Source organism: Echeneis naucrates, chromosome 6 (genome assembly GCF_900963305.1).
Source record: "Echeneis naucrates chromosome 6, fEcheNa1.1, whole genome shotgun sequence".
Taxonomy (NCBI): Eukaryota; Metazoa; Chordata; class Actinopteri; order Carangiformes; family Echeneidae; genus Echeneis; species Echeneis naucrates.
This window is the reverse complement of record NC_042516.1, coordinates 19555658-19577759: the sequence shown is the minus strand read 5'-3', so window position 1 is coordinate 19577759 and position 22102 is coordinate 19555658. Positions and strand designations below refer to the sequence as shown.

The window sequence follows — 22102 nt, the reverse complement described above, 5'->3', positions numbered from 1 at the left end:
AGTTGACTGACTGCAAATGTATTCTACCCCGTTCTTTAATCAGCATTTGTGAAAATCACAGATTATAATGCTGGGTGACACCCTGCTTGGTAAGTACTCAGATGATGGAGTGAACCAATGTCCCCTGGCACAACTCGTATCATCTGAGATTAAGAGAAAGGCATGGGCGTGATTATATTTACGTGATCGCAGTTGACTTGGGGCTTGATAGCCATTCTTAGGAAGATGTGTATAACAGGTTGCCTACAGTCTGCAAGATAACACATGATACAGGTTTTCAGTGGAGGATTCATGCCAGCAAAAGCAATCAGCGGGAGGGGGGGGGCTGGAGTTATTTAAAGCTGATGTGACAGCATAATGACAGCAAGCATCCTTGAAGGAAAGTATACCTCAAAAGGTTTGAGCAGCATGCACACTTAGTGCTTGTAAGTTGTGGAAGTGTCATCACCTCACCGTTACAAATAATTTTCCTGTGATTCTTTCAGACTGTCTTGCGACAAAGCATGTTTAAGAGCCACCCATAGATTTTCAGTGGCATTCAACTCGGGGGATTGCTCGGGCAATTCTAAAAGCTTCAATTTGTATCTCTTAAATTAGCTCATGGTGGATTTTGAGGTTTGCTTTGGATCACGTTTGTGTTATGGGTTTTCAGTTTCATGACTGACTGCAGGGCATTTACATCCAAAATGTGCTATTTTCTCCAACTCCATTCTGCTCTATCTACAGTACCAGGCGGTTGGCCACATAACGCCAAAGAAGAATATTTCCACCCGTATGGTGAACAGCTGGCAAAGTGGTGGGAGTTACAGAGTACTGCGTTATTTTGGGGCCTAAACTTCTGTTTGTACCTGACTACGGATGTTTTTTCTCCTTTATGCACAACAAGTGTGAGGTCTGTCGGTGACCTCTGACCTCCCTGACATGCAGCAGCCCTCATGGGATCAAAACAGCACCAGTCTCAACATGTGCTGTTCACCAATTGAATCGATGCTTGAGGTGGAGAAGTTGAGAAGCTACACCTCAAACCTCCGTTCCTATAGGTGTCACTGCAGTCGGCCGTCCTCCTCCTCCTGCCCCCCCCCCCCCCCCCACCTTCCACTCTCCTCCCATCCACCAAACCTCCGCGAAAGGGAGTGCGTTTTGAAGGCTGTATGAGGCTGGATCCCTCTGCAGACGGCGGAACAGTCTCCACTTGGCTGACAACCGGGAAGAGCCCCCTTTCAATCCGGAGGATCACCACATCCAGAGTCTCTGAGCTGACCCCCCCCACCACCACCACCACCCCACTCCCATCCCCCGACCAAGGCTCCTCTCCTCTCTGGAGGGAAGAAAATGCCGCATACACGGACAGTGGTGTGAAAAAAGAAAAGAAAGTTGAAATATAAGGTGGAGGAGGAGGAGGAGAGGGGCATACGGCACCATGCGATGTGTCCGCCGTGCGGCTTCTCCTCAAGGTCAGTATCAGAGCAGCGCCGCCGCCTCACCGGACGACTCAGCCCGGCTCGTCGGAGTGGGGAAGCCGCCGTGTCCTGCTGTCCTCCGGCATCAGCCGTGACTTCTTCTCCTTCCGCCGACGGCTCTGTCCGGTACTGACTCAGACACGGGGCGTCATTAGGAAGGGAACTCTTTTTAACATCACCTTGGCATTTCCTGTCCGTTTACCTGTCGACGAGCACCGGCGGCGCTAGCTAACATTAACGGTCAGAATGAGCTCCCGGCTCGGTTGAAGCTAGTCGGACCGGCCGTTGAAGTCCAGCCTGATGTCCGACCATCCGGAGCCGGTTAACCTTCACCAAGTTCTGGCTTATTCAACTTATTTGGTTCTGACGCGGACTATCTTGGACTAGTACTGTACTTTTTCCCCTTCCTTCCTCTTCCTCTACTTATTTTTTTTTTTAACTTCCCTCCCTTTAATAAAAAAAAAAAAAAAACAAAAAAACAAAAAAACGAAATGCCCACGGGGAGCGGTTGGCTCAGCCCGGCCGGCTCCGGGAGGAGTTTGCCGGGGCGGGGGCTGCTCCTCCTGACGGTCCTGGTGCTCCTGGAGGGCACCGTGTTCCGCCTCGGAGCGGCCAGCACTCCCGACGTGAGCGGCCACGACACCAAGGACCACCACAAAGCGACGGCCATCGGCCATAACAGCACCAAAAAGGCTTTTCCTGTGCTCGACCTCGACTACGGCCACATCCAGACGCCCTTTGAGATCTCACTATGGGTCCTCCTGGCCTCTCTGATGAAACTGGGTGAGCCATGCTAACCAAACACACCGCAGCTCGACACGTCAAGTTTCAGCCTCTCCAGGAAATGCTAGCGTTAGTTAGAGCGATCCGGCAGCAACACAAACAAATTATCATTTCTATTATTATTATTATTTTTTTTTTTTTTTTTTTTTGCCACTAGAAATAAATACAGAAAAGCGTCTGTCGGTCTGAATGCCCCTTTTCCAATCAAAACCCACTGATCGAATAATCGATGGTCGATAACGCAGCTGAGGCTGTGTTTACAGCCAGAAACTCACACCTGTCATTTTACAGTCACAAGATAATCCCTGACCAGCAGGCCCACCTGTCTCCCAGTGTCCTGGACAGCAATTAAGCATGCTGACATGAGTTTGTCCAGAGCAGCTCATCGCTGGTCAAGCTGGTTACTCATCAGATCTGTAAGGATCTCCTGCTGTATACATGTACTGACTTCTTGATACGGTGATGACTAAGCAGCTTGATGCAGGAGTCTGGATTTTGTATAGCAACTACTTGGCAAGTTTTCAGCTCAGAGGGACCTCCTGAAACATATTTGCACGCCAAAGCCTTGTAACCTTGTCACCAGACGCGTCTCAACAATTTCACTCGACAGTGAAATTAGAGAGGGGGCATGTAATGATTTTTAGAGTTTAATCCCAAATATAATCAGCATCATGACGCTGTCCTGCTTGGAACTTGTCTCTGCTGTTTCTGTGCCTTTCTCTTTTCTCACTTGTTAGCAGTGCCCCCCTCCACACTGCTTTGTATATCCTGATTTTGTCTATGTGATGTCCTCTGTCTTTAACGCTGTCATCTGTCCATCTGTCCTCTCCTGGTTCTGCTTTCCATATAACACTGCATTGTGCCCTGCCAGCAGTTTGCCAGTTGCCTGTGACCTCAGGGGACTGACTGAGCACCAGTCTGCAGCTAAAGAAGATACTGCCTGGGCGAGACGCCCAGTGTCTCTGCGGAGAGGGCACGCCGAGACACTGGGCTTCTTGGCTTGGATGGACTGTTCACTGTTAGGACACAGATCAAGAGTGTGGAGTGTGAATGACAGTTGAGCACAAGAAGAGAAATGAAGTTGGAGGAATTATGAAAGCAGAAGGGAGGCTTGGACCTTAAGACACAGGCTATTATAAAACAGCTGGGAAGAGGATGTGGGTAAATGCTTGTGATTGCGGCACTGCAGCACTGAGTGTAGCATTCTATCTTTTTGTACGTAATGTCATACAGGCCTAAAAGCACCAACCTAAATCCCTTTATTTCATAAGCAGCCCCACCTATGTGCTTGATATTTTTCTTAAATTGATTATACCCAGTGCAAAAGCTCATAAAACCCAAGGGATGCAATTTTACTGAGAAAATACCTGATCAGTGTTAAGATAAATGTCAAAATCGTCACCTTAATACTACATATACATACATATTGAGAAATCCTCTATTTTGGCTAATGTAATCGGTTTGTAAAAATAACTTCTTTTTTTTTTTTTAATTTATTAATTTTTTTATCAACCTCTGAACTCAAAGCTATAAATGGCACTGGAAGCCTACCATATAATTCTCCATAAACCTTTTTTTTTTCTCTTGAAGTTAATGTTTGAAAGCATCTATTATCGTGAAGAATGCATGCTTACAATGTATTATCAAAATGACCTTGTTCCACATATATAATATGTAACATGAAAGCAAGATATATTCGCCAGCAGCTATAAACAATGGAGAGCGTGCTACGATCCATACAATAGCATGCCCTCATGAAACATTCACCAGTGTCTGACTTGAACTTTAATGAGGTTAGATATGATAGCATTCACTCATTATATATGTGTGGGTAGTGGGACACACCCTTTGGTAATTGTCTTAGTGGGTGTGATCTTACTGGCTTCCCTCCTTCCTTGGAACATGTCTTACAAGTCAAGTTAGTCTCACCTTCCATTTCTAAGTAAGAGCTAATAGTTTGAGGAGAAGGCATGTGATACTTTGAAAGTCACACAGTGTTGCATACAAAGTTGTTGTTATCTTAGTATAGCATTGGTTGAAACAGGAATTGGACTGTCTTTAGATGTTGATCTCTTTTGCAGAAGTGAATGCATAATTTTGCACACTCAGAGTCTTCATTGATTGTTATTATAAACCATAGGGGTTTTGGATGTTGCTCTTATCTGATAGAATGAAAATCTCATATATGGAGTTCATGCTGAGTAGATGGCTTTATGCTGTGCAGCGCGGCAGTTTTATGTTTTCTTTTTTTTTTTTTTTTGTCTTTTTTAAACCATGGTTCCATGTCACAAAGAATTTCAACTTCAGCAGACCTGGAGAGATAATTGATTGTTAATTGTTTTACAGATCCCCACTTTTTCCTGAGAATAATGTTAAGCATTTCTATCATCTGGTTTTACTGCGGAAACCCACAGTCATATTTTGAAAGTTGTTTCAGAATTAGACATTTTCATATTTTGCCATTTCTTTTGGTTCCATCTGATTTAGCCCCAAGTAATATGCAATACTATTGTTGTATTGTTTTGTATGCATTATGCATTGACATGCATACAATTTGAGTAGTCACATAATTGCAAAAGGAGTGCAGTTGTTTAGATTGCTAAGTAAAGGGTTGTGTAAAAGCCCTGCCCATATTTAAAAGATTGCTTATCTATAGTAAACAATTGCTGAAAACGAAGTTTGGATACATTATCGGTATCACTGGATTGACCTTTGAAACACCTGCATAATCATCTTTGGAGCATATTTGTGCCTCCTAGCACCTCCTGTTACCTCCTGCTACTACAGTTCTAGCTATAATTTTAAAACCTAGGTGCTATGTTTTGTTGATGAAATTTAAAAACTGCAGCAGTCTGTCAGAAATGCCCAAGTACTGACATGTTTCCATCTTGCACTACATTTTACAACTTTGTAAAGGTTCAATTATCAAATTTTTTTCCAAAATAACAAAATATGGCAAATCTATTAAGGAAATAAGTGCTGCGATATTGTCCTTATCTGTAGCCCTTTGTGGGAAAGAGTCCTGATACATCATTATAAACCACACCTTTACCACAGCTTCAGCCAATGTGTCACAGATTATACACTGCTTATCTTCACTGTGCCATTTAGGTTATGACTTGGCCCTGAAATGTTATAACAAAGAAACGTTCCTTGTGCCTTTAATGTAGGAAATCATTTCCTTAGCAGTTAGCAAGATTCTTTGATCTCGAGGCAATATTCAGAACATTCTCATCAACAGCCATAAGAAGAGTAATGATATTGCTTGCTTTGATAGCTTGCCATTCTGTACTTGTGTCACATGGTCAAAATAGGTTATCTGTATTTTAAGGCTAAGATCATTTTAATGATTAGGCTGACTACAGGTATTGTTGTGAAAGGAGGCTTATGAAGACACTGTTTAAACTCTTTCCTTGCTTTGTCTGCATTTAAGACACCCGTCAGTGAGATTAGTAGAACCTGCAGTACAGTACAGTGTTGAAACAGACATTCGATACTATCACTGAACTGTTCTCCACTCAGTAGTTACAACACATAGTAAGGATCCAACAGAAGTGTTGCGTCGATAAGCCATCAGTTGTTCCCATAGCTTAGCTAAGCTTTTGTTTTTGTGCAGATATGGCATCAAGACATCATCCTGAAATATAAGAGCAGCAGCCCGTTATTAATAATTTACACCAACACTCGTCTTGCACATGGAACTTGAAGAGCACAATGTGCTGCATCAAACGTTGGCTCACTAAAGCTGATCTTGCTCACTGCTCTGTTTTCAGCAGCAGTGCATGCATCTCTCTGAAATAGAAATGTTTCTGGACCTCCCTGTGAACATCAAAACATTGCACTGTTTAAAAAAAAGTGGACCTGTCACTTCTAGATAATTTCAGCCAAATAAATCAAATAATCATTAAACAAAACGGTTGTTCAAATGCCTTCTTTTTAGTTAGCTCAGTTCAACAGATTTCATTGTCAGAAGTGCATGATTAGTCACCTGGCAACAGGAAACAGGCCCTGGCTTTGGAAACTTTAATGTGTAGCAAGCACCAAGCTGTGGTGACACTGAATGCACTGCACACACACATAAAAGTGTAGTTACTCATTACTGGCTTTCTATAGCCTTGTTTCCTGGAGGATCTCAGGAGAGACAAGGGTAAGGAGATAGTGTCTGCTATTATTGGGAAGTAGTCAGAATGAAAAAGTTCAAATATGTAATAATGAACACTACACAAGGATAACAAAATATCCTTGTGTAGTGTTCACCAGTGAGATAAGTGGTAATGTATCTCTCATACATGTGTATGACAACACTTAAGATGTGTGCCATGAGTGATTCTTTAATGTTCACTGCCCTCCCTCTCACTATCTTATCCCTGAGTGTATGGTTCTTTACTGCAGGAGCACTTAAGGCTGTAGATGGGGTTATGCAGTAGCAATCTAAGAATGTGTGAACTGTCACCGCTTTGTCTGGGTTGAGCGCTTCAGATCCTCTTGACCAAGTACTGACTTTCCTAGGTTTTTTCCATTTAGACGGGCCAGTATTGATGCTGAAAAGTCTATATGTCTCCTGCTGGTTCTGCAGCATGCAGTCGCCACTTTTCCCCCCTGGTCATCCATGAATGATAATGGGCCATTAGGAGTGTAATTCTTGGATCCACAATTGAGTTATGTCACTGTCACTTTAGTCTGCCCAGCCATAACCCGGCTTTTCATTAAGGAATGCCCTGCCCAGCTTTTCTGTGAAGCTTTCTTTGTGCTGCCTGAGCATAAGAAAACTTTGGAAATGTTTGCTTGAGGCATTTTGCTCCCTTGAGAATTTGGAAATGTTCCCATGAATCAGTGTGGCCTATCTATGGCCTATCTAAGCTGTAAGCTACAAGTTGGCTTAGCTTCATTTCTTAATGTGATTAATAAGAACCCTTGAAATGACGGCTAATGGGACTCTATCTTCTAATAATAGTCCAACTTGGTTTCCAAAGCCACCATCAGGGTTCAGCTATGAATTAGTTCTTTTTAGTAATGTTTTGAAGTATGGACTGCACCTTCATTGCAGCCAAACTGTTCTGTTCTTAATAGCCATTTAATACATTCTGGTGTCCCCCACACTGAACAGAGATCTTTGTAGTGCTGATGTCTCAAACACATTTAGACACACGATTCTTAATTATGTAGCAGTACCTACACAGGGTTGAGAGGTCGGGAGCATTAACATGCTAAATTATGCAGCTTATTTGGCTTTAATAGTGGTGTCTTTTTCTGCAAGCTTTGAATAGTCTCAGACCTAAGTGTGGAATTTACATCCTGCTTGCTACATCAGCCTTTACAGAGAGAGAGACACGGTTTCTGGCAGTTATCAAAGGATGTCTTTGTTAATTCGCATGGTTACTAAGCCTCTACAGAGATGTGAGTGGTGCTTGGTTTTTATTAAAGTTCATTGAAGAGAGAAGAGCACTCATTTCGCTGTGGGCAAGTGAGGCCTCCTTAGACCATTTAGAATAAAGGCTTCCTAACTTTCCTCCAACCTCCAAACCTACAGCTGCATACAACTGTGAACTCCATAGACATGTTCTTGTTCAGATTTTGTGCTGAAACACTATAAGTGTTGTCCTCAAGCTTCCCAAGTGTAAACACAAAGGGAATTCAGCTGGTCAATGTTCAGATACTTGTGAGGAAGCCATGCAACACTGAAATGATAGAAGTCCAAATATGAACCCAGCTCCTAATGTGTTGTTTATAAATCACCCATTTTCTTGTCATTATTGCATGTTAAGACCTGTCTGTTTATAAAAAAAAAAGATTAAAAAAAAAAAAAAAAAGCGATATTTCATTGATTAAATATTCCACAATGTCAATTTAAAATCGGATATTGATCAACATGACATCCTGATTTTGGCCATTGAAATTAAAGGTAGAATTGAGGATGTAGCCACGCCCCCTAATGTCACATCCCCCTGGTGTGTCAGGAGGGGTAAAAACACACACATGGTGAAGCGTGACGAATCAGTATGGTCTACTCTAACCAAATGTGCAGCCAGTTAAAGACACCATGACATCTGCTGATAAAGAAGGCACATTAACTGAACCAAGCCACTTCCTGAGATCACTGGTGTGGAAATATTTTTGCTTTCCCTCACAGTTATGTAAACAACGTATACTTCGTCAATAAGAAAACTCCAATTTGTAAGCTTTGTTGCATGGCAACACGACAAACATGGCAGACGATCTCCAATGGCATCGTGAAGATTGAGCTACTCATGAAGAACAACAGTTAGTGCAGCCAACTCTTCTGTCATCATTTATAGTTGAACTACCCCAAAATTTAACTCACACTAAAGCAATAGATCACGGAGTATTCGGAGTATTTGTAGCATCAGGCATGTCACCTCATTCAGTGGTGGAAAACCCTTTAAGGAATTAAACATTTAATTATAGTACTGGACTCACACAAAGAAATGCTAACCAGTTTGCATTTTACCACAAAGGTGTTGCCCTCTATGTACGGTAAGTTTACTAGTTAGACACGTTATTGTTACATTGTATTGTTCATAGATTATTAAAATTTCTCAATACAGCGCTTATGTGGTAAATTGCAAACAATTATTTGGTTTTATATCACTGATGACACCATGCAAACTCTCTTATAAAATAAGATTTAAAAAAATTAACTGACTTTCCATGGCATAAAACCAACGCGACTATGCTCGATTAGACTAGTCCAGTCTAAAAAAAGCTATTGTCATATGTGCTGAAAGGACAGGGAAAAACTTTTCAAAAGATTTAGAACCACATTTTCACCATAAAAATTAAACTTGAATCAAACTGAGGATTTGGAGAATGACACCCCGATTGAATGTTCACTTGGTGCCCCACCATTCCTGTTGTGCAATTGTATGCGCACTGGAACAGGCCTGAGTTGTTCACCTGCTGGCCGCTCCCATGTTTGTTGAGGAACAGTCATACTCTGCAAAACACCTGATGGAAATGCAGTGAGATTGCAAGCTGGATATCTTATTCTGGCATTCAGAAGACCTTCGTCATGACTTTTTTCAAGACCTATCAGGGATCTTATTCTTACAAAACTCTATGAAATAGCTAAGACATATTTTGTTCAAGTGGCATCATTAATTGCAGCACCTCTGGGTCGTATTTCACCCTGATCAGGGCTGTTTAATAATAAACACTGTAAAATTATCTACCCCTATAAGATTGTTTCACCTGTGTATGAGCATGTAGCCTCACCTGGTTCATATTTCTTTGTTGTCAATGCACCATTTTGTCTGCTGGTACACTGCCAGCTGGAAAAGGGCACAGCGCTGTGCCGTGTTAGTATACAGTAAATATAGCTGGGCAAAGGCGTATCATCATCATCCCTTTTTGTTCACTAGTCAAGCAGACGCTGCTTTTTTCTTGTTGCCTGAGTTTGTATGTCACCTTAAAGTTGATGAATTGATATGAAACCAGCAGTACAGGTTGATGGTTAGTTTGCCTGTTTGAGTCAGGCTTTTAGAGCCAAAAGACAGCTTTTGCTATTCATCAGAGTGTCAGTGTTAGAAAAGCCAGTCTTCAGGCTCACTGCCGAGAGAAAATGAAATCAAAAACTACAGGGAAAGAAAAGACAAATGAAAGCTGGGAGATTTTATTACCACCTTTGTTAGTCTCACCTCCTCAATATGGACTCATGGCAAATGTACTCTATTTAAATTGCTGTCTGGATTTGTTGAGTTGTTTCATGAGAACTGTCCATAATAAATGCTTATTACCCTTTTTCCTTAACCATTGTTTTAAAACCAGCAGCCACAAAGCACATGGTGCACTTGTCATGTTCAGTTTCAAGAGCTGGCTCTTTTCTGACATATTAAACACGTACGGCATGCTGAACGAATCAATAATTGTAGACAGGAAGTTGAAATAGGGAAATTAAAGGCAGCCTCTGATATTTCTGTACTATTTACATAAAAATCTTTTCCATATGGACTCATAAACCATGCAGACCATTTATTTCATTTTCACATTGATATGTCCAAGCTGTACATGCAGTAGTTGTGGGTTGTTTCTTTTTTCGTCTGTTTGTTTCTGTTTTATAATCTTGAACATAGCAGCACAGCTGCCAAATCTAAAGATGCCGTTAAAATTTGTTGTCTGGTTGGTTCTAGTTCTTAGGAAAGTGTGGCATGTAGCAGCAGATTTTCATTCCTGGAAAGATTTGGATCACATTTTGAAGTGTTTCTTTTTTATGAAGTAATACAACTTTGTGGGAATTCAAGTTGGAGTTACAAACATCTTCACTAACTTATCACTCAGACACAAACACTTAGAATTTGTGAATCCTGAAGTAAACATCCAGACTTCTTTTTCCAGTGCCATTTGATTTTATTCTTACTATGTCATCTATTTTCTCAGGCTTCCACCTGATCCCTCGTCTGTCTGGCATTGTACCAGAAAGCTGCCTGTTGATTGTGGTGGGCCTACTGGTGGGGGGGCTTATCAAAATAGCCGGAGAAAAGGTCCCACCAGTGCTCGACTCAAGATTGTTCTTCCTCTGCTTGCTGCCCCCCATCATCCTGGATGCTGGCTACTTCCTGCCCATTCGTCCTTTCATGGAGAATCTGGGCACAATCCTGATATTTGCTGTTGTGGGGACTCTGTGGAATGCCTTCTTCATCGGGGGCCTGCTGTATGCTGTGTGTCAAATCCAGACCGGCAACTCATCAGAACTCAATGGACTGGGGCTCCTGCCTTGCCTGCTCTTCGGCTCAATCATTTCAGCTGTGGATCCAGTCGCTGTGCTTGCAGTGTTCGAAGAGATCCACATCAATGAACTTTTGCACATCCTGGTGTTTGGTGAATCACTGCTTAACGACGCCGTCACTGTGGTGAGTGACATAACAAAAACAGTGCACTGTATGGTTGATACTGTATCAGACTTTATTCCTTCATTCATTGTTTTATCAATGCTTCAATTATGGTAGACTTGGAGATACGCAGCGCAGTCCTAGCTGCTAGGAGATAAGAGGAGGAGATAAATTCTTTAGTAAGAATACTGAGGATGTACCAGTACAAGGTGAACTCATAGTTGTATCCCTAAGAATTTCCTATATCATCGGTGAGGCTGATCTCCAGAAAAACAGTATTATTTCTTCATATGTACAGCATCATCAAGTCATGTCCAACTCTTTTCAGTGACACAAAGTATGGAGTTTAGCTCATCAGTCAAAACCTTAAACCTCTATCACTGGATGTTATCAGATCAGGTTGAAGAATAGCATTGTCACATTAACCTTTAACTGCATATTCATACAAAATGACCAGCACTGTGTCATCGTTGGGCACAGATTGTGTTGCGTGAAAGCTTGGGTGCGAGCCAAAGCTCATCAGCTTAGGGGCGGTTGGCAGTCGATCTGCATGAGTAGCTTGACTGGTATTGCAGGGTTGCCCATAGTGAAATTCAGAACTTCTTGGGATGTTTTTATCCATTTGGCACAAGCAAAGTTTGCTGGCCTAAATAGGTTATGAAAGAACAAATCGATTATCTTACTCTTCAAAAGCAAATCTTTGAAAATGATGTTCCACCAACATGGAACAAAAAGAACTAACAACCATTGTCACAAATTTTCAAACCAATGAAGCTCTAGTCCTTTTTTCACAAATTTTTTTTCCCTTGTCATTTTCTCCCATTCCTGCCTCTCGCAGGTGCTGTACCATCTTTTTGAGGAGTATTCAGGAGTTGGCACAGTTACGGTGATGGATGGCTTTCTTGGGATCATCTCCTTCCTGGTGGTTGCTTTAGGTGGCGTTCTAGTGGGAGCCATCTATGGTATCCTGGCTGCCTTCACATCACGCTTCACCTCCCACACACGGGTCATTGAGCCACTTTTTGTCTTTGTGTACAGCTACATAGCGTATCTGTCAGCTGAGATGTTCCACCTCTCTGGCATCATGGCGTAAGTTATTTGGATTTTATATGGATAGGCAGAGTCAGAGAACTGCAGAATAGCGCATTAACTGCTAATTCGGAAGTACTAGCATGCTAACATTGTAACCAGAGACATTTTTTGACTTGTAAACATCACAATTTTTAATGTGCATATTTTAATGCATGTTAGCATTTTGAAAATGAGCTCGTTGACTTTCTAATGTGAGCATTTAGCTCAAAACTTCAGTCTTTGTTTTACTTGTACAATATACCCACTCAGTCCTAGAATCCAAGGTTAGCTGCTTTGGTGCCTTCTTTTACCCCATGAGCAATGTATGTATGGTTTCTCTGTGGAGATTTGTTGTCACGATCTATACACAACCTTGTCACAGTGTGACCCTAACCCTGTACATCATGGTAGATTAGTCCATACAACCAGTGGGAGAATTCATTTATATGACTGAATGTCTGCTAAACCAAGATACAATGTCCCATCAGCTCCTCCAGTATTTATCAATCCATTCTCTGCCCAAGGTACTATGAATTATTCATTTTGGGATGGGAGGTGATGCTATATTAACTCCACAAACAGACTGTTGGTGCCAAGTTATAAGGGCAATCACTTTGAGCCATTTTGAGCATCACATGACAACTGACAAACGGGTTTTTCATATAATTGTTTTGAAGAAGTGAAAGAACTTCTGTCGCTGAATTGTTAATCTCTTTTTCTCTTTTTCTCTAAAACACTGAAATTTAAACCAATATTGACTTGGAGGAAATATAAGGTGTTCATCAGCTGTTGTGGTTCATGTAACTTGGATGGCCTTCGTTTTTGACAGACATACTGCATGACACAAGAATGAAAAAGAGAAGTGATTACCAGACCAGAATGGAGATATCTTTGTTTGTCTGCCATGTTTACACAATCAGTGTGGAATACAGTCTGAATGACTGAAGCACTTTTTCCATAACTCTGACATTGTTGTTGTCTCGTGGCAAGACCACCCATTCTTCTAAATTAGTTATGCCTTTCAAATGTCTAAAATAAATGTAATTTGTTTCATTTAATCACTTGTTCAACTGCTTTTTTCTTTCTTTTTTCCTCAATCTCTTCTCCTTCTAGACTCATAGCGTGTGGTGCAGTAATGCGGCCCTATGTGGAGGCCAACATTTCCCACAAATCCCACACCACCATCAAGTACTTCCTGAAAATGTGGAGCAGCGTCAGTGAGACATTAATTTTCATATTTCTGGGGGTGGCCACAGTGGATGGACCTCACTTTTGGAACTGGACCTTCGTGACTGTCACTGTCATTCTGTGTCTGGTGGCACGAGTCATAGGTTAGCTCTACTGTAGTATTTCTCTCATCATATAATTGTTAAGATTTATTATTATTGTTACATTTATTATAGTATACTTTGAAGTGCATAACAGTAACTGAGAGTTCTGTCAGGAGTAAGTGTTACCATCATGTTTCATCACAGAGCTGTTGTGTGAGATGAAAGTGCCACTGAGAATTTCTATGTTGACTTCAGGCTGTCAGAAGTCCCTCCGCTGATAATTTGTCATGGTAGTTATTCGTTTTGTTGAAGAGACTCAAAGTGAAAGACTGATGGGTTTGTTCAGTCATGCGGTCCCGAGTTGTCTTTATCTAGCTCGCTGTTCCTCAGGAACTGATGAGGCTGTCAGCAGACAAATCTGCTCAATCACTGCATTGTTGCAAATAATAATCATTACTTCCACAAAAAGTTATCATTTCTTGTGATGGAAAAACACTTTTTTTTTTTTTCCCCCTATCTTGACCTAGTTTCTAACCCTATACCTAACACAAAACACCTGAGCTTTTCACTATGTTGCCATTTCTAGGTGTGGTTGGCCTGACCTATATCATCAACAAGTTCCGAATTGTCAAGCTGACCACCAAGGACCAGTTCATCATAGCCTACGGTGGCCTGCGAGGTGCCATCGCCTTTTCCCTTGGCTTCCTGCTGAAAGAGGATCATTTTCCCGAGAGAAATATGTTCCTCACTGCAATCATCACTGTTATCTTCTTCACAGTCTTTGTTCAGGTACCACTACACTATACAGTTTGTCATAAAGTGTGTCCTGTTTTAGCCTGCATCAAATATTTGCCTTGTTGGATTTTAATATGACTGAAATTGTGTTTGCCTTTAGAGGCCTTTTAAACTTTGCAAAGAGTTTCTGCATTTTGACTCTTTGCTTAAAATCTAAATATTAAACATTAGATATTGTATTCTAGTGTGGATTTTGTTCATCTCCTCTCTACATTACCAACTCGTCTACCACCAACTACATTGGTTTGCAAATGAGTGCCTTTTTGGTGTAGTATATTTGCCTTGTAAATCTAGTTTGAATTTTCACTCACGTCTTTGTTTTAGACATATTCAGTGAAGTGTAATGAATCTTGCTGTACCTGAAGGTGCCGAGGATTGAAAATCAAAGATTAATGTTTATATACTTGTTCATGAAGGTTAGTCATCTACTTTTTGTCAAAATGGCCCTGCTTGATGTCACATCATTCCTCACCCCCAAGAAGTCATATTTTTAGTCTCCACTTTTTAGTTTGAGAAAATTTAACTCAGTGGTGTCACTTTGAAGTCTTGTGACGGGCAGGCACCTGAGATAATTCATATGGGGGAAAAAAAGCAGAGGGAACACTACACTATTAAGCACTATGCACTGTATCTGCCCAGTACTGTCAGGAGAACTAGTCTCATAACAACAGTAGAAAGATTCTTGTGAACTGGCCCCAGAATGGCAAAGAAGAGCCCTCCCTGCAGAGGCTATAATATCAACATGTTTTATTCATGCTGCTGGAAGGCGCACTGGCAGCCTGATGCTGAGGCAGATGGAGAGGAAAGTAGGAGGAGGTCCCTTTCACCTGTAATGGGGAGTAGCCAGTTGATTTCCTTCAGCAATATTTTTTGTTGTTTATTGAGAATAAGATGTATGTGATGAAACTTGCATTTGCATTCATGCCTCATAGAAATCTTTTGACATCACGTTAGAGATATTAGAGTTGACGAGATGACAAATTTAATCTCTTTAAGAAGTCGAGTTGAATGCTCTAGTCTCTAGGTGCTGCAAGGCACAAGTGTACATTCACAGATATAATAGTTATGATCCATATGTTGGGTCTCTTTAACAACTCCATAAAGACTTTGCTCTTCATAAAATGGCTTGAGGTAACTTGATTATGATTTGGTGCTTTCAAATAACTTTGATTTGATTTTAATCCAACCATAGCTGGACACCACACTGATGTTCGGGCTTGCATCTATTAAGGTCGATGCAAACTCTACCAAGATACGTTTATGTTTTGTCACAAACAGAAAGATAGCAGTGTTAAAGCTCTCATCCAAATCCATAACTGAGCTTCTCATTTTTGACGGGGTCATAAGTCTCATTGTTCTTGCAGGGCATGACCATCAAGCCTCTGGTGGAGCTGCTGGCGGTGAAGAAGAAACAGGAAGCAAAGCGCTCAATTAATGAGGAAATCCACACCCAGGTAAAATCTCTGCCTTTCAACCATCCTAAGGCTTCATCAATGGAGGCTGAAGATGTCTTGATGGGTTATACTTCTGAATGAACCAGAGTTTTTTTGTATAGAGCTGATAAATCACATATTAAAATTGTTGAAGATACTTAAAGGCCGCTCTGATCTTATTAAACTATTGTTGAGCAGTGCCTCCTTACTTCCTGGCATGTTCATATATATATATATCCTCAGCAAACCCTGAACACAAGAAGAAAAATAATAATATCCCAGTTTTAAGGAATTTACTAGACTGAAATTCAGCTGCACTTGGAACATCTCTGACAGCAATAAGCCTCTGATGCCAGTTAGTTTAACAAATTTGGATGGCTGCTTCCACCTACTGGCCATGTTATGGTACTTCACCATATATGCTGTGCAATACACTGCATGAGAACAACATAGTGTCAGTGCACAGATTTCCATCATAAAACGATCATTTCTACGACTCTGCTTTTTATTTCATTTATTTTTTCATGCAGCTGACAAAGATAATATGTGCAACAGACAGCGAAATTGGCTCTAACCCGTTATTTGCACTCAACAAGCCACCAATACACTTGTACCTTTTAATCCAATCTCAAACAGACATAAACTAGTGAAAGTAGAAACTCTCAGACGTTTGGATACTTGTATTGAAAGAAAGCATGCATCTATTACCAGGATCAACTCTATCTCTGCATTTGTTATTGAACCTTTTATCTACGTTATTTACATCTTCCAGCAGATGCTTTTTAAATGAGACTTTTTATCGCAGCACCTGCACAGTTGAAGTGTGCTTAAATGAATCAGTCACCTCTTAAAAAAAAAAAAAAAAAAAGTAAATTCTGTGGCTCTGCTTAATGACGTGTTCCCATAACAACACCGTCTGCCAGGCTGTCATTGGCAGGCTTAGTCAGAACACCAGGGCAACCTATGGGCCGGCTGCAGCGTGAACAATAAATGTAGCACAACATATCTCTGGTTCTGGGAGCAGGCGTGCTGCCACTATTAATAAATGCTCTGCAATCAATCACATGGCTGCTGCTGCTGTTACATCTGCCTCTGCTGCTGCTGCTGTTGTTGGTTTTCACCACATCTTAAAGCGTGTTGCCTGCTGATGTTGATAATGGTGTTGGCAGTCTTACCTGGGAGCTTTGTTTTAACTGTGAGGAACAGTAACAGGGAGACAAATGGTACAAGATGATGCTGAGTAATATGTGTGGGATGCGACTCCCAGTAATTGCCGTGAATAACATTGTTAATCACACTTTGTTGGTTTTTGCACGCAAAATGTATTAATCCTTCAAGAGGCATGCTGCAATACAGACATTAGAAAAAATGGAAATAGCAAGTGTTCCAAAGAAAAGAATATTTTTTTAAAGAACTAAATTCACCCTCGCCAAAAGCATTGGCTGGGATTGGCTCCAGCATCCCCCATGACCCTTACGGATAAATGGTGTAAAATGAGTGCAAGATTGAAAACTAACCAAATAGCTTTTTATGGCTTTATATCACATCAGACACGACATTAGGGAGAGTCGTTGATACTCAATTTGGGTTTGACATTTTTTTTAGAGCTTTCCTCAAGCTTTGAAATAAATGGAAACACTAATCAGTAGAGGCTGGTGCACTGGTGTAAAGTGTGTGTTTTCCATCTGTCCAACAACGTCCAAAGGGGAATCTCTGTTTTCTTATTAATCCTCAGTTCCTCGACCACCTGCTGACTGGCATCGAGGACATCTGTGGACACTATGGACACCACCACTGGAAGGACAAGTATGGATTTGACAGGGAATATCACAGCTTGTAGTCAGAGGAGGATTAGGGCGGCATTATAATTCCTTCAGTTGTTTGATTATGAAATGTCAAACAAACTGACAAATGCTCATTATAATTTACCCAGTCAAAAGTGATATCTCTTAATTAGGACCAGAAAACCAAACAAATATCTGTTATTTTTATCATTTATAAAATAATTTCTATAAAATTTTCCTTTTTTAACTCACTGAGTGAGTGAAATAATGAAATAATAACAGTCAGTGATTCATTCCCCCTTTCAGTCTGTTTTTATTTTCCAATGTAATCTAAAAGCTCCCCCCAACCTCCCTCTAGTCTCTGTGCTGTCTTTAACCTCCATGTTTCTGCTATAATATCTCTATCATGTTTTCATTTGTAATTGCTTTCCTCCCCAAGACTGAACCGCTTCAACAAGAAGTATGTGAAGAAGTGCCTAATAGCTGGTGAGCGCTCCAAGGAACCACAGCTCATTGCCTTCTATCACAAGATGGAGATGAAGCAGGCCATTCAGCTGGTGGAGAGTGGAGGGGGGGTCAAGATGCCTTCTGCTATGCCCTCCACCGTTTCCATGCAGTGAGTGATGAGCAGCCCCATACTGTACCTTTTCATCAGAAGCCCAGAGGAATTTAATTCAGCTAAAAATTAGTTTTCCACTTTGCTGTGCACATTTACGTAAATTGACTTTTGATTCAGAATACGTCAGTCCAAATAAACTTTAGCACTGACGTATTCTGTTGAATTTGAATTGAATTGAAAAAGTTTCCCTTGAGTAAGAAGCAAACAATGATGTCAAGGACCTATGCAGGCCAACGCAACAAAAACAGGTCCCATGAGCCAGAGTAGTTTCTATGAAGCAGAGAATAAACTGTAAATAAAGTGTTAACAATCAAGGTTTTCCTTTATACGTGTAGGAATATTTTGTGTTCAGAATTTAATTGGTTACCAGTGTCATCACAGCAGAAAACAAAATTTCTCTCTCCAGTCTGCAGCATCCAAACTCAAGTTTGACACAATGTGATCTGAATAAATCAGAATTTCAGCCACCCAGTTTCAGCTGGGATTGGCTCCAGCCGCCCCCACAGTAATAGCATTGACAAGGTGGTGTCTATGGATAGATATGGGATGGATGGGCAATAGCTACTCATGTGTTGATGAAAGTAAACATGTTGCCATGCCTGTAAATAATTGCCACTTCTATGATACAGAAACTCAGACATTTCTATTCCTCAGGAACATTCAGCCCAAGAAGCTTCCTCCTCCCAAGACTGTAGAGAGAGCTCTGCCTCAGCTGCCTAAAGGCCGAGAGGAGGAGATCAGGAAGATCCTGAGGAGTAACCTTCAGAGAACTCGACAGAGGGTAAAGCCAACGCTATGTGAATAGTTTGGAAGATTATCTGTGTGTCTGAGTGTTTTTACTATGTGCTTTGCATTATCTGTAAATGTCATTGAGGTACCTCTTAAAGCCACTTTACCTTATAGTGTATTGATTGTTGCTCTAGTTGTACATTAACTCATACATGTACTACTGAATTTAAACTTTAGGGAGAGTGTGAATCAATTAGAAGGGTACTTCCTTATGACTTGCACTGAAAAGAAGATTTGGTCCCTTGAAGGGATCGTTACTTAATGAACAGTGCTGCCAACCTCTTCAACAGAGTGATGCTTCTTGTCGTGTCTTTTTTACTTCTCTTTGTCTTTGGGATAAACAGAAACAAACATTCACCAAATATTTTCACATACTTAAACTTTTATTCAACAATTAAACTGTGTCCTCCATTTTCAGCTGCACTCCTACAACAGACACACTCTGGTAGCTGATCCATATGAAGATGGATTTGATAAATTCATTCTTAAGAAGCAAAAAATAATTGAGCTGGAGAATAAGGTATGAACTAATAATCATTTTTTGTTGATTATTCAAGAGAAATGTTAATATTTTATTGTACATCATAGCTGTGTGCCACAGTGGCTGTGCTGCTGTACAGGTCTAGGTCTCTTTTACATTGAAAATTGGTCTCTGACTTTTGGAGCCCCACTTTATATCGCAGCTTGTGGTAACAACTTTTCTCCACCTTCAGTCTCTTAAATAAATTTTTTTCAACACAAACAGTGACTGATTGTTTTTGCACTGTTGAGTGGCCCGAATACAAACTTCTATTTCATCAGCCTGTAATTGCATCATGAAAATGGACTCTTTTTTGGTTAAATTGAATGTGCTAGAAGCGACTGCAAGGTTGAGATGATTTCCACAGAGACCAACAAAACAACGCATCATTTCAATGAAGCTTCTCCAAGTTATTTTTTTAATGTGGAATTGCTGAGTCGTTTGTGTTTGGCTGCTGTAATCCCTAAACAAGAGAATGGGACAGAAAATATATTTCTTATCTTTTATGTCAATCCAACTCTGCATATTGGTGATAGTAAATGTTTATGGAAGGTTTTTTTTTTCCTAGATAAAAGAAATGAATAACTACCTAACTGTGCCTGCTGCTCCGACTGACTCCCCGACCATGTCTAGAGCCCGACTGGCCTCAGGTAAACGCATATTTCTCAGCTGCAGCCAAATCAAATCTTTTTAATGTCTGTCACCATTTTATTGTCAGGTGCTGTCTAAAACAATGGGAGACAGTCACTGTGTCACAGATGCTACCCACAGAAATATTTCTCACACAGCCACGTTCAGATAACAATAAACACAGTGGAAAGCACTGCCGGTGTTCACGGCTGCAGGAACAGATAATTCCCCCCTGATGGAAATATGTTTGCATGTGCAGCATGTAAACCAGTGTTTGGTTTCATTTTAGGCAAAGAAACTGATTTCAAACCTGCTCAGCAACAAAAAGAGAGCAAAATCTGTCCAGGTATGTAGTGAGTGTAGCAAAGATTTATTTTAAGTTGTGGTAACCCAGCAGCGATCCTAACATGCATGCTCCAATTATCCTGCTTGTTAACATCTTTAAAATATTCATTACTAATGAGGGAATGTCATGACATGATTGACAAAGATGCATTTAGATGATTGATTGTAGCCAAAGAACTAAGTCCTGCTGTTGACAGATTGTAGGTAAGCATGTATCTCACACAGGGGATCCTTAACTTTGTGTTTCTCATTTTCAATTTGAGCTAGAGGTGGAATTATTCCATTCTCTTCTTTCACGCTGATGAAATGAAAGATTGATAGTTGATCCACTTTTTTAAGTCCTGTGAAATCTAATGCCTTAATAATGTTCTATCCCTGTCCTGACCATAGACCCCCAAGCCTTCAGTGTGAAGCCAGATTCGGACAGTGTGCCGATCATTCAGGTAGACCTGGCCTCTCCTCAGTCTCCAGACACTGTCAATGTAATGGATGAGTTCAGACGGGCCGACCAGGAGGAGAACCAGGGCCTGATGATGAGGTGTCCCAGGGGGCCAAGTGAACCTAAAAAGTCAGAGGACACTGAAGGAGCCAGAGATCAACAGAAGCTGATGAGGTGTCTCAGTGATCCTGGTCCCAGTGCAGACGAGGATGAGGATGAACCCTTCCTGCCTTAGTGTGGAAGACCAGGCTGCATGCCCGCCTTCATTGTTTAGACAAATGCAGCCTGTTCTAAATGATCTCTTTGGTTCAACCAAACAAGCCAAAACTGCTAATACTGTACAAACCACAAACTAAAAGCAAATGCTTAGGAGGGTTGCCTAAGAAGAGAAAAAAAGAGCCATTAGTTTGTTGTTGTCATTGCTAATTATTTTTTCAGACAGGATTGGAACAGCAGCAGCAGCTGTTCTCTGGGAGATCTGGGAGAGTTTATGAATGATAGTCTGAGACATTCAGGAAAGAAATGTCAGACTGTGTCAGACTGTTGTTCTCCCTCCGTAGTTAGTAATTCCATTTTTGTTTGTGATTTTACAAGTTCTTTTCTTTTAAATTAAATGTTCTGAGAAATGCTGGTCTTTTACTCCTAAATGTAATCAGATTTGCATAGCACTTAAGTTTGTTTTTTTTGTTTTTTTTTTTTTTCGTTTTTTTATTCTGTCACTTGAATATAATTGGTATCAAACAGAGTAGCTATTTGAAAATAGTTGAATTCTTTTCTCTTGGTGCATTTTATCTTTGTCTCTTTCTTTTTTTCTTTTTTCTTTTTTTTTTTTATTTTCAGGGGTACTAGCATAGGTTTGTAATTACAATTAATTCCAGTTTTTGTTAAAGCTGGTTTTAGCTAGTCACTGTGTAAAAGAACCAATTCTTTATGGTCATGCTCACAGACCGGCAGCCTTGTCCTTTGGCTATGAAGGGAAAAAAGTTTTTGGTCTACAGATGTGGACAAGGCTGAGTGTTTGGGGAAACTTGTGATACAGGCAGTGATGCAGCACAGATGTGTCGATGTCAGCCATCATGCGTGAGTCTCCATCGAAGTCCGGTGAAGTTGAATTTGATGTTGTCATGTTTTATGTTTTTCCTCAGTTTAAAACTAACCCAGACATGGAAGAGCAGATTTATTTTGCTGTAATGAGTCTCACACTCATGCTACCCTCCGATTTTTAACAGACCACAGGAACTGCTTTTACCATATCAGATCAAAGTGCTCAGTTCTCATTATCTTGTTTTATTGGCCTTTCCAGAAAACATTTTTTCT

The 22102-nt window shown here is 40.8% G+C and overlaps 1 protein-coding gene across 2 annotated transcripts; it reads left to right on the top strand.

Moving 5' to 3' along the window:
* Positions 1-1162: 1162 nt before the first annotated feature.
* Positions 1163-21478, top strand: slc9a1a (solute carrier family 9 member A1a). 2 transcript variants are annotated; one of them, XM_029503745.1, is made up of 13 exons: positions 1952-2243; positions 10638-11110; positions 11928-12178; positions 13274-13491; positions 14018-14220; positions 15591-15680; positions 17395-17465; positions 17883-18059; positions 18717-18843; positions 19270-19371; positions 19940-20021; positions 20291-20347; positions 20737-21478. In XM_029503745.1, exons 1-13 carry the CDS (start codon positions 1952-1954, stop codon positions 21018-21020), a joined length of 2427 nt encoding a protein of 808 aa, XP_029359605.1. In that variant the 3' UTR covers positions 21021-21478. The 2 variants fall into 2 exon arrangements, with proteins under 2 accessions (XP_029359606.1, XP_029359605.1); XM_029503746.1 differs by lacking the exon at positions 20291-20347 and having other exon boundaries at positions 1163-2243.
* The last annotated feature ends 624 nt before the right edge of the window (positions 21479-22102 follow it).

Bases quoted from the DNA above. Each gene is read 5' to 3' on its own strand.
- slc9a1a (XM_029503745.1), top strand. From the start codon at position 1,952: ATGCCCACGGGGAGCGGTTGGCTCAGCCCGGCCGGCTCCGGGAGGAGT. The intron at 12,179-13,273 runs GTAAGTTATTTG...TTCTCCTTCTAG, and splicing joins CACCTCTCTGGCATCATGGC to ACTCATAGCGTGTGGTGCAG. The intron at 17,466-17,882 runs GTATGGATTTGA...TTCCTCCCCAAG, and splicing joins CACCACCACTGGAAGGACAA to ACTGAACCGCTTCAACAAGA.